General features: G+C 41.2%; 1 protein-coding gene across 1 annotated transcript in view; it reads right to left on the reverse strand.

The window, feature by feature from the left end:
• Window positions 1-3,142: 3,142 nt before the first annotated feature.
• The window catches only part of iglon5 (IgLON family member 5), a 103,329-nt gene continuing 93,900 nt past the window's right edge, over window positions 3,143-12,571 (reverse strand). Inside the window, exons 5-8 of the mRNA XM_063485755.1 lie at window positions 8,778-8,909; window positions 8,423-8,543; window positions 6,895-7,046; window positions 3,143-3,454 (exon numbers count right to left, since the gene is read on the reverse strand). Coding sequence (XP_063341825.1) covers window positions 3,351-3,454; window positions 6,895-7,046; window positions 8,423-8,543; window positions 8,778-8,909 — 509 coding nt within the window. The 3' untranslated portion in view covers window positions 3,143-3,350. The remainder of the gene's footprint in view (window positions 3,455-6,894; window positions 7,047-8,422; window positions 8,544-8,777; window positions 8,910-12,571) is intronic.

Below are 12,571 nucleotides of genomic sequence, written 5' to 3' on the forward strand. Positions count from 1 at the left end.
AGAAAAGCTGTGACTCCCGCCGATTGCACATTTCAATGAGGTTACACAAAACGACAGCAGACACACAGGCCACAGTTCATTTGATGTTAAGAACACTGCAAAAAGTGTTAACTGGTAGAGGAACTGATGGGTCTTAAAAGCACACAGTGATCTCGTGAAATATTCACTGTTTTTTTAGTTATTTCTAATAACTAAAATTTGTATGATCAATAGAACACTTAAAACTTTTGCACAGCACCGCACATACATCATGAGGCATGAAATTGTGTGCTTTTGCAGATTGTTTTTATACACATTCTCACATTCAGTTTAACCCACTCCACGGCAGGTGATATTCCCCGATTTCCCCTCCGTTTACCCTTTACCCACAGACCTCAACAAAACAAACTATTTGCTTGTTTTTCTTTTTCTTTTTTTTTTTCAAAATCCATCCACACACAAATATTGACGTGCTTTTTCAAACCCACACTGAGAAACATGACAGTATGTTATTTTTTATCCACTTTTTTTTCCTTCTGTTTCTTTGTTTTTTTTATGTTTTTCTTTTTTCTTCATCAAGGACAGATTATGTACATAGAGATGTTATACGCCACTGAAAAATCCAGCGGGACGCTTACATGGAACAAAAACGGTAAGTGATAAAACTAAAAACAAAAGCATAAGAGACATGTAGATAGTGACAGGAGACAGGAAAAAATAGGAAACACTGACCAAATGACCTGCTCTTGTGCTTGAAATGGAACCCGTCGTTGTTTATGAAGCAACAAGATGCATGCACAACGGGCGTTTTGTCACGCAGACGACCCAAATACATTGCAGCGGGCAAGACTTTTGAGAACAACATGTACTGTAATGTTTTAGAATAAGGGCCATTTAAACAGAGCTTCACAATCATTTTCAGAGTACTGTACACAATAAAAGTACAACAACAGACTTATTTGATTTACCTTGTTAATGGCAGATTTTCAGATATTACACCACAGCTTTAACCATGACTGACATCTCTTGCACAGTAGAATTAGGGGTTATTGCTGGCTTGAACCAAAAATTTGAGTAAAATAACAAATAAATAAAAGAAAAAAAACACACACACATTCAGACATTTGATTCAATATTGAGTAATTCCTCTTTCATGTCGGTGTAGTCAGGGCTCAGCCGGGGAGATGTTCAGGCTCGTTATGGCAAATTTGCATATACTCTCTGCATGTGAGTTGAACAGTGCTTTAGGAGAGAAAAGGGCTCTGCCATATTGAAATATATGCCTTCCTCCCACTGTTTGTGCCGTGTGGGGGAAGTGGCTGGATAATTGTGCCATGGGGGTTTGGTAGTGCCCGTGCCTGCATGTCACAGGTACACAGTGGATGGAGTACTGGTGCACCAAGGTGAGGTTGTCCTTGAAGAGGATTCCTGTCAGTTGCTGGGCTGAGCTGATTTATAGGGGCCATAACTGGGTGGCAGGAAGGACAGGTGGAGCCCGGACTCCTTCACTTAGCCAGCCACAGGTAATGGCTAATTACATCTTTATCTCAGTGCGGTCTGGCAGAACTAGGAATGACTTACAGCCATGACCAGAGGATGACATTTATCTAGCTGGTCAAAACAGAAAAAGACACACTATGATAAGTGGAGGAATGTGCAGTAAATGTGTGTGTGATGCAGCTAACAGCATGACAAAAAGAGTCAAATACATAAACTGTTACAAATTATAAATTACATTATCATTCACAGCTTCTGGAGCTGGTTGAAATGATCCCTCAGAGTGTTTCAAATGTGTTTTTAAAAAGCTTGTCATGGTAAAATAGAGCACGTCACTTTGAAAACTTTACACCTTTTTTTTGTAGTTTTGTTTTTTCATTGTACTTGTTCAATGTGTGTGAGTAAAGTACAAAAGAACTCTTTTTCCCCACGCACGACTCTTTACCATCAGATTTTGTTCATTTTTTTTTCTCACATGGAATTACTATTCATAGTTATTCAAATACTTATTAACATCATCATCGTCATCATCTGTAGTATTATTAACACCAAAAAAGTAAAAGCAGGTAACCTTGCAGAGAAAAACAGACACAGTGCAGGGAAGGAGGGAGAGGAAGGGGAGGAGGGAGGGAAGGAAAGGAGTGTAGAGGGAGTATGGACTCACAACAGGAACATCTCTAACCGGTACATGCTATCAACAAGCGACAAAGAGGATGGAGCCTCAGCTTTTGAAACAGAAGATATTGTTGTCAGTGGACAGTCTCTTGCTGCTTCAGAACACTGGAGCGTAGTCGAGGCTTCTGGGAGATGTTGTTCTTCCCGAGGCAACTTGAAGTCACCAGCATGGCCTCTGTACTGCATATATTTACACTGGGTGGGAAGCGTAGGGAGGGGGGGAGGGAGGGAGGAGGAGACATAGAGCAGAGAACACTATAGCGATGCGAGGGGGGACTAGACAGAGCACGCTGAACAGAGGGGTAGTCGGGTAGCTAAAAAGGTTTGGGTAGTGAGGGAGTCTACATGCGAAACCTTAATATAAACTCCCCAAATTACATAGAGGGGTAGTTAAGACTGACGCCATCACCACCCAGCCATTTTTTTAAAATACATTTTGACATCATTCATAGCAGTTTATCTGCTACACAGTTAAAAATCAAAAAAACCATACGCGTATGTGTGTGTGAGTTTGTAAGGTGTGAGATCAAAGGGTGACAATTCACACGGCCACCAACTGGACAATTTTTAAAAAGGTCACATGACCGCCAGTGCCATATCATAATGCATCATTATCATCATATCATTTCATTAAATATCCACCGGAACATTGTGATTTCACGTATAATTTCCATAAGGCAAACATTGTAGGTCAGTCAATAGTCTATGTATTATATTACATAAATGATCTTCCACTTGTTAGATAATCTATTTTGTTGTTGATCACTAACACAATTATCTTTAATATACACTCTCTATTAACATCAGCCCAGTGGTAATAATGGGAAAAACAAAGAGGCTAAATACCAAGTCAGAGAAATCTGCAAGGCATTCTGGGAAACAAAAGGAAAGACTGTACGTGTGTGAGGGAGAAAGAGTGAGAGAAAGAGATAATGAGTGTGAGCTGACCTTAAAATTCAATTGAGGGTGCTGGGTGGGGGTGGGGGTGGGGGATTGGGCGGGTGGGGTGAGGTGATGGGGGGAGTTTTGTGTTTGATGCAATGATTCAATGGCTCCTGGAATAATGCATATTCTTTTTGTTCACAGTGATGGGTTCGCAATTAAAGAATTTCATTTCCGTTTTTCTTCCGTTGAGTGGGAGAGAGGACGGGGAGGGAGAGGTGGGGTGCTCAGGGACGTTTCCAGGTGGAGTTTGATCATTACACCTTCAGCAGAAGAGCAGCAGAGAGGGAAACCCAAACGCACACGATGACACTTATCCCTGCGTGTAAACCGGTCCCTCGCCCCTGTAGGGCCCCCGGTCCTGGACAGAGAGAATGGAAAGAAGAGGAGAGGGGAGGACAGGGGGGGGGGGGCAGCGGGGAAACACATTGTTAAAAACACAAAGAACGCTACAACCACCGGTAGAAATGAGGCGTCTATTTCTGTGACAGCCTGTATAAATTTTTAAACATATTACAGTTAATTAACAGAATTAATTCTGATACTCTGGCATAATTACTGTAAACAATGTGTTTTACATTAGGGAAATGGTGTTTCTTGAAATATGAACTACATTTCCTATTTTCTAAGTGCTAGGAAAAGGCGGGGGGGTGGTGTATTTGTTTTTGTGATGAAACAGCCGAGCTTTTGGTCTCATTTGATATCACTGTGTACTTAGTAGGGAAATGGTAGACAGCATGTAGTACTGTGCAAAAGTTTTGATCCACCCCTCTGACCCCTACTTGGCCATTTTCAGGAGAATGTTTTTTTTTTTTGTTGGTTTTTTTTTGTTAAGCCACCTGTGAGCACTGACCTCTGAACCATTCAAGCACAACTAAAGCTGCCTAACTGTGTCTTTAGGCACTGTGTTAGTAGCAGCCTGTTGATAAAGCATAATGTGTTCCTCTTTATGTAGTTCAATAAAAAAAAGTTTTAGACAACATAGATCGAAAGACATAAAATAGTATTTTTGCACTAACAAGGTGATTAACAAAGAGCTATTAAGTAAAATCTTGATATAGTGTGCAGTGTGTTCTTAAAAAATCTGAGGAAACTGGAAAAGTAGAGGACAAAAGGGCAAGTGACTGAACAGTAACTGAGAGCCATGTCCTCAAGAAATAGGAAAAATCCAACAAAGACCCGACATAGAAACTGAGAGAATGTTTGGTTGAAATAGTTGTTAATATCTACACAGGAAGCAAGAAGAGCTGGACAGCAGTGAGTTCAAAACACACTGTTAGCCAGTGGTGTTGGAGAGCTTGTGAAAGCTAATGGAATTATGAACACTGAAAAGTACCATCAGATTTTGAGCAAACATGCAATCCATCTTGAAAGTGTCTGATTTTCAACGTGGCAATGATACCAAACACACTGGCAAAACAGTAAAAGAATACCTGGATAGAAAACAGACAATCGAGTACTATCAGTTGTGGACCTTGACGTTCCTGAAGGGTCATTTTCACAGAGAATGGAATAAAAAGCAGCCAACATCCAAAGAAGGGCTTTGAATGTCCTTCAAGAAGCCTGGAGAACTGTTCTTTAAGACTACTTAAGGAAATGACAAAAAAGGCTTGCTTAAGTGAATTTCAGGCTGTGTTGAAAAGTAAAGGTGGTTTTATCAAATACTGACTTTCAAGGTTACTTTTACTCTAACAATCTAGTTTGTGCCCTATATACTGTATTCACATTTATATTTGTATGTTTCAGTAAATCACTGTACCTTTTCTGCATTTTTTTCTAGTAAATTCTAAAAAATAAGGTAATTTTAAAAGAAAGTAACTCTGTTAAACCAGCATTTAATATATTCAAATGACACTGAAAAGCCTGAAATGGATGCACGTTTCGCCTGTTTCTGACATGTCATAACGTTCATAATGAAAGGGGCATTTGAAATGATATTTAGCAATTATTAATATTACCAGTTTGACATCCAAATAATCACCATGAGGTCTAAATGATTAAATTTCTTAATTTAGCAACACAAATATACTCAGTGTCAAGTTACAACCCATGAAAAGCTTGCATCAAACATGTTCAGGGTTGACATATTAAATGTAAATAACATTCATCACGCTTCACTCCCTTTAGCCCGTCAAACAGCCAAACAGTGCAACACTGCTGGTGCTGGAAACCCACACGGCGTGTGACCCAGATAAATTATTCTTTTTACACCTGTGTGTTAAAAGCAAGGGGAAAAAAAAGCTATTGTGAAACTTAAGAAAGTTAAAGTGGTTCATCTGAAGTTGCAAAGCCATTAAATGCTGGAGTGATAACCTAAAACTGGATTAATAGTACAGGGACAGGCTAAGCAGGAGTTCTGTTGTTGGTCCTCCAGGGTGTGTTTTGATTTATAATTTAGTAGAGTCAGATTTCATCCACAGGTATCACCTCTGTGCTGCTAGGCACATGTGTTGTTTATGATAAGGTGGGCCTGAGATGGGATGTGTAGTCCCATTTTAGAGATGGATCTATGGAGCTTACACGCTGAACCACTATAGATACAGCATAACCTTATTAAAAGAGTTTAGGAACAGTTATGAAGAAAGTAAAATAAAAGTTAATACAGCAGCTTATTCAATGTAACTCAGCATACCATCAAGAATATGGTACTTGCAGTAAGGCATTGCATAATGCTTGAATGGGCAACTGTAAGAACCCTTAATTAACCCACTCTCTTCTATTTTGTGCTTTTATGTAGTCTACTAGGTTTCAAAAATCTAACCTGGTGGCTTATAAAGTGTGAAGTGAAACCTAGTACAGACTGCTAATGGTCTCAGTAATGGACTCATTGGTAGGGGGTAATTATGATAATATGCCAATTTTGATGTGACAGTGGTTGTTGATGTTAAAATGCTGCGTGTGGCACCTTTAAATGCTGAAACAATCAGTATGAAAGCAGGGAAAGAAAGTCAGGGAAGGCAATGACAGTGAGGGACAGGGTATGAATAGAAATGCCACAAAGGTATCCGATTATGCTGCGATTTTCTGTGCCCGGTCCAGAACAGAAAGGAGTTTGTTGTGTTCTAATGATGGCAGGAGGAGATTAGGAAGGAAAAAGGAGGCAGAAGGACAGATGATGGAGAGATAGGCTGACAGAAGTGGCAGCGGTGGTGGAAAAAGAGAGCAGGAAGATATATGGGTCTGACGGAGGAGTGAGTCATTGAAGGGAGACTGGCCGAGATAATGGGCACAGGAATGAAAGAAGAAAGGGGATAGATGAAGGACTCACTTAAGATGGTAATGCTGAATGCACCAAAGGGGGGGTGGGGGAGGCGGGGGGTGTCGGGAAATGGAAGGGTAGGAAATCGCTCATTGGGGACGGTTAATGTGAATTGGGCTCCGAGAGAAATGACAACTTCTTGGGTAACGGGACAGAGTCGAGCGACAGTCTGTGTGTGTGCGTGCAGACGGGAATGTGTACGGACGAGAGACGGAGAGTTTGAAGGAACTGGGGGAAGAGAGAGATGGTAATATACGCAAGCAAAGCTTTAATGGGGCGGAGAATAACGAAAATGGGAAGAGGGAGGCAGGAAAAGGCTGTGAAAATGCTGTGCTGTGTGCAGAGCGTAAACAGAGCGGGCGAAGAGGGAAAAACAGTATGTCATTGCATATAATTTTGTGGTAGTGGGTCATGTCTGTTTCAAGTCTTGCACGATGATTGATGTCAAACGTAAGTGTATTTTTGAAATCTCAGCTTTGCATACATATACCCTGCTGTGTGCTGAAGCCCCTGCATTTAGTTAGTCGTATGTGATAACTTACTAAACAGCAGCATACTGGCGTTGGAAGCCCCCAGACGGTTTGAGGCAAAGCAGGTGTAGTTGCCAAAATGTTTCTCTGTCACATTGGTGAATAGCAACAGCGAGCGTGTCTTCTCATTTTTGATCCTTAGGGTGTTGTCACTCTCTACCGGCCTGGGTAGCCATCGTGCAGTAACAAAAGCAAAGGGAGAAAGTAGAAAGGAAAGACAAGAAAATTGGTGACAGAAAATAACACCACACTTGAGTCAGGGTGAACAAGAAACTTTTTGCTCAGAGAGACGAACGTGCAAAATAGCCCTCATCTCTATGTTCTGTCTCACCTTGTAGTCTCAGTCCATAAATAACTGATACCTCCTATTGGGGCCTATTATACTTTATTAACAACTCTCTCTGGCTAGCAAAGCCTTGTCTAAGTACTTCTGTGTCGTGCTTCGCCTGATGCCAAATCACCCTGACTCCTCTACGCTCTCTGGGACCTTTTACAAACTTGGAGGGGCAGTTTATGTGTCTGTAATATAGAGGAAATATGTTGCCAACAAGCTAATATTTCTCCGGAGATGGCAATATATACATGATTATCTCAGATATATACTAATGTCAGAGGTTAGGTACATCAGCAGCAGCCAAAACCGCATCTACAGTAAATGACTGAAAAATGAATTCTCTGTCTGAAAATGTTCAATTTGGACCATTCTCTTATGAGAATAAAGATACAAAATTACCCAAATTTTATGAATAATGTTTCCTTGTTCTGGGGGTTTTAAAACAAAAATGCAAAAGAAGATGAATACGTTATTGAGTTTTAAATGACTAAATCTGTTTTCTTTCTCCCCCCTCTTCTCTAACCTGCTGCGCACTGGTTGGATTTTAATAATCCTCAAGTCACATTTTAATTATTGCGTTTTTTTTGTTACTGTTTATCGACAGATGGTTAAAAAAAAACAGTGGTTTGCCTGTGGCTTATAATTACTCCCTCTAACCAGACAAACTGTTACTTTTGTGGCGCTGCACTGAGATGTCAACCAATCAAATCAATGCCACAAAACAAAAACATGAGTTAATGACACCTGCAAGTTGTTTTCTTAACATAACCACTTGGGGAAAAGCATTTTCTATAAAGCTTCAACTCATGTATATATATAAAAAAGGATATTTTAAGTGTGGATCATAGATCGTATGTAAAAGATGGAGATGAGCAACCATGAGTTTACCCACTCGTGTGTGGGCTTAGGTTTTGAAACAGGACATGACTAAATCTGCATGAGAGCTGGAGTTCCCCTCGGGCATTTGCAGCCAACGCTAGCGATGTCTTTCTAGCTTGATAAGCAGGGCGCACCTGTAATTCACTGTGATATTAAATGGAATGCTGATTTGGCTTCAAACAGGTACACCTGCCTCAACCAGCGTATACGTGATCTTCGCCCAGTCTGCCTATTCTGTGTAAGCAGAACAGTACCAAATGTTATAACTGAAAGATTCAGGAGGCTTCATAGCAGACAAATTGGCACCTAAATTGACAGTGTTCTCACCTATGATCATCCCTGTACCACTCAAAGGAGGCTGGCGGGACTGCCATGGCTTCACAGCGCAAGATGGCTGTCTTCCCCAAATGGGCTGGCATGTTTTTCATGTCTGTGATCATGGGAGGGTCTGGTAGAGAAGGATAGGAGAAAACACAAACAGAGAGACTGGAATGAGTAATGTGTATACATTTAGCTTCACTTCAACCAAAAAGTCAGGTCTGCCCACAAGGTTAAAAAGCACCTGCAGAGAACAAATTTAAAATGTATACATAATAAAGCATCTAAATCATTAACATATATTATTAATACATCACTATGGACATGGAGTTCATTTTGTGCAGTGCACAGGTGGGATACTTACAGTTGACTGTGACTATGACCTTACGCTGGTCTGGAGGGGCCACACCATTGTTGGTGATACATTCGTAGTCCTGCGCCTGCTGCCTTGTGATCTCTGTGATCTCCAGGAACTCCCCCTCACGCAACGTCCCATCTATTGGCATAAGGTAGAAGTCAAAGATCACTAAAAATCATATGCAAGGTAATGCAGGCAACAGATTTAAGCGTTTTTAGCTGAGGTACGGCTTATTGTGGCTAATGTCATTTAAGAGGCCAAGATGCACATATTAGATGACAACATATAATGCATTATTCAAGAACATTTTCAAGAACTGAAGTTGGGCTGACCTTGGTTACTACTTAAGTTGCGGTTAACACATTCGCCCTACATGTGAAAGACTCACAGTTTGAGACCAAGATGAGACACAAAAACAGCCTCAGGGGGTCAAAACCAAGCGCTGGGCCCAAGCTTGGATAAATGGGAGGTCTGTATCAGGAAGGGCACCTGGTGTGAAATCTGACCCCATGGCAAATAAAGGAACAGCTGAATGTACATTCTTTTATTATCAATACTCAAATGGCAACTTCCTCATGTATTTATTGTTATAATATTTCTAAATTGTATCGCAATTTAGGAATATTAAAACCTTAAATAGTTAACAATGCCACAATACAGTGCATGATGATACTTATTATGAGCATTAAGGTGTGTATAATTAAGAAAAAAATATTATAATTCAATTTTTATCTCATGGCCCAAATGCTCGTTTCTTCAGTTGATGTTTTCGCACATGCAAAGTAAGTAAACACAATGTGACAGCAGTGACTCTTTTACTACTTTTATAGTGTCGGGGGAAATTGTAAGCTTTGCTTTCTAAGCGTTGGACACACTGGGGGGGGTGACTGCTCATTCACCACATTACGCGGCGAGTAGAATATTTGGCGGTTATTTGATGTTGACAAACTCCCAGGTGAACAAAAAACAAATTAGTCAGTCTCACACTTTCAGTCTTTTTCCTTGGGCGACAAAACAGCCACAGAATCTCTTCAGAGAGGAGAGTCGAGGGGACAGGCTACAAGTTATTGCTCCTTCATGTGAGGGAATGGATGCTGTGGGTGTTATTGGTTCGACAGTGGAAAAGAGAGCGAGACAGAAAGAGTGCAAGGAGAAGAAGAATGATAGCGAGTGTGCACCCCCTCCTCCTGTAAGCACAGCAGCCAGCTGTCTCGCAGCCTCCGAAACCATTAGGCCTTTTTTTTTTTGCCTTTACCCCATTAAAGAAGTCAGACTGTGGAACACGACATAATATATAATCTCACCACTAACAAGGAAATCCAGCTCTTAAATTGCTGCACACTTTCCCCTTTCAAAGCCCCCACCCAGTTCCCAAAACACACAAACCAAGCCACTGTCAATCAGCAGACCTTTACTTCCCTTAACAAACACACAAACAGCTCCTGAGTACGTTTGAGAGGAACACCAACGCAAACACGCACACATAAAAAAGACGCTAAACGCCACGATTATTCCTGTCAGAGATTAGCGTGGCGGTTCTAATTGAAGATTATACTGGAGGATTATTAGTGCGGCTACTGAGCTGGAGACGATTATTTGCAGCTGCTGCAGCAGAGGCTGAGCAGCGAGCGACAACCGCCGTGATGGCTGCTTGTGCCACCCGGGTGAGCCGTGGTTGATGGGGTGGGGTGGGTGAGATGTTATTCACTCATTCGATTAGTCTAATAAATATTGCTCTCTTGTGACATCTCTGTCAAGCAGGCAGAGCACCCAGCTTTGCAAGGAGGAGGGAGCCGTGGCAGCGTAGAGGGAAGAAGGAGAAGAGATAGAATCAGACAACTAACACTGGAGAAATTACACACGAGGCTGTTACAGGTGACGAAAGAAATCAAAAGGACAAAGCAAAGAATAAAAAACCCCGAGAGCAATCGAGTTATAAATTGAGAATTACAGACACAGAGTGTGGTAATTTGACAGCGATACCGTGTAAGAGACTGAAAGAGATACACAGATGTACAGATAAAGAAAAAAGGAGAGAAATGGCAACATAACGAGAGAAACAGTGACAGATGTCAGGTTGGTTATTTGATATTAGGTTTTTTTCATGGACTTTTCATCCATAGCATCTATGTATGATGTAATATCGCCAAGCAGTCCTTGCACTCTCCCTTTATTCCCCTCCCTCTCCATCCCCTGAGATCTCTGGACCTGCATTGCACACCTCTCTCCACTTTGGTGGGAGATCATATCTGAGCAGAGCCGGCCCTTGGCACTCCCACAATGGTCTGTAAAATACAGCTCCATGAACCACTTATGGCTTTTGAAGGAGCCTGACTCCTGACCACCAGAGATAGTTGGATTGCACCTTGGAAGAGACAGGGTTTGTGAATAAGAGGGGGGAAAAGGATCAAGAGTTCTGGACCGCAACAGTGAAACCGTGCTCTATTTCCCCGGCAGCACTTTGAGCTTGACTAGACTATCAAGGCACTTGATTTCTCGGCTCCTCTTATCCATTTCCATTACAAAAACTACAGTCAAGGCAGAGTGGTCTGATGTGAGGTTAAAACAGAGATGGGTGGGCAGTCTAACAAATGATAAAACCAGTCATTCCGGTAGCATACAGCAGCTGTAATGTGTGTCAATTGATCTAAATGATACAGTAGAATTTCAAGGCCAGTGCACCCCAGTGCTTTACACGTGTATGACTAAAATTCCTCAAGAACACTTCAAATTGTTTTTCCTATGTTTTTTCCTGCACTTCGGATCTGTGAAATGTTGCTTGATCAGTACTGGACTTAAATTTCAAGCTCCTTTTTGATCGTGGGATGTAAAAACAAGGAACAACCTATTAACATTTGCTACATTTCACAGTTCCCAGGTCTTTTGGGGGACTCATTAAATATTTGGAAGCAATTTTTTAAAGTTTTACTGTGTTTAGAATGAACAAATGTGCTCATAGCTGGGAAAGTATTATAATTTGAGGAACAGATTGTTAAATCAAGATATAACGCAGTCCAAGTCTTGCACATTAACACAAATCCATAAACATCTCTGACATTTGTTTATGAAAGCACAGTGATCGACATATGTGCTTAGTGGAAACACTTCACAGTTGAAAAAATAAAGGTGTTTCTGGGAACACTGTTTGACCACCTGTTGACTGGAAGCCATCAGACTTCTTTCCTCCTTTCCAGTTACCTAATTTCCCCACCCACCTGCACACATGCTCCTTATTCCCAAATTACATGTGCATGATAAATTGTACTCAGTATTCAGTGTTCTTGCCAACATACACAGGTCATCTGACAGTCATCTATCATCTAGTCATCTATCCTTTATTGTGCCCATGTAGTGTTTAAGCCTGTCGCCCATTTGGATTTGTTTCCCTCTGCTTACCACCTTCCTGTTGCCAGCCTTTGAACTGAACTGGAGCCAAACAAACCATATTTTAATTATAATGGCACTGCTGTTGAGTTTAGCATCCCAGCCCATAGAACACCTACCAGAAATATCAAAGCCCAATCTACTGCCATCAACTGTAACTAACCTATTTATATATTCTATAAGCATACGCAACCATTATACTCATCATCCTGTCCGAGAGTTTTAGTTGGCACCAAAAGAATATCACCTTCCTTCCACAGCCATAAGCATCTATTCTAAGACTGTGTTACTGCAGGGTTTAATGGATGGTACGTCAAATGACAAGCCTGGGCTGTGCTGGTGTATTTAACTGGATAAGACAAAATGCCTGTATGCCTCTGTGTGGGTCAACTGATGGATGCCAGAGAGAGTGAATG

The sequence above is a fragment of the Pelmatolapia mariae genome, linkage group LG10_11 (genome assembly GCF_036321145.2).
Source record: "Pelmatolapia mariae isolate MD_Pm_ZW linkage group LG10_11, Pm_UMD_F_2, whole genome shotgun sequence".
Taxonomy (NCBI): domain Eukaryota; kingdom Metazoa; phylum Chordata; class Actinopteri; order Cichliformes; family Cichlidae; genus Pelmatolapia; species Pelmatolapia mariae.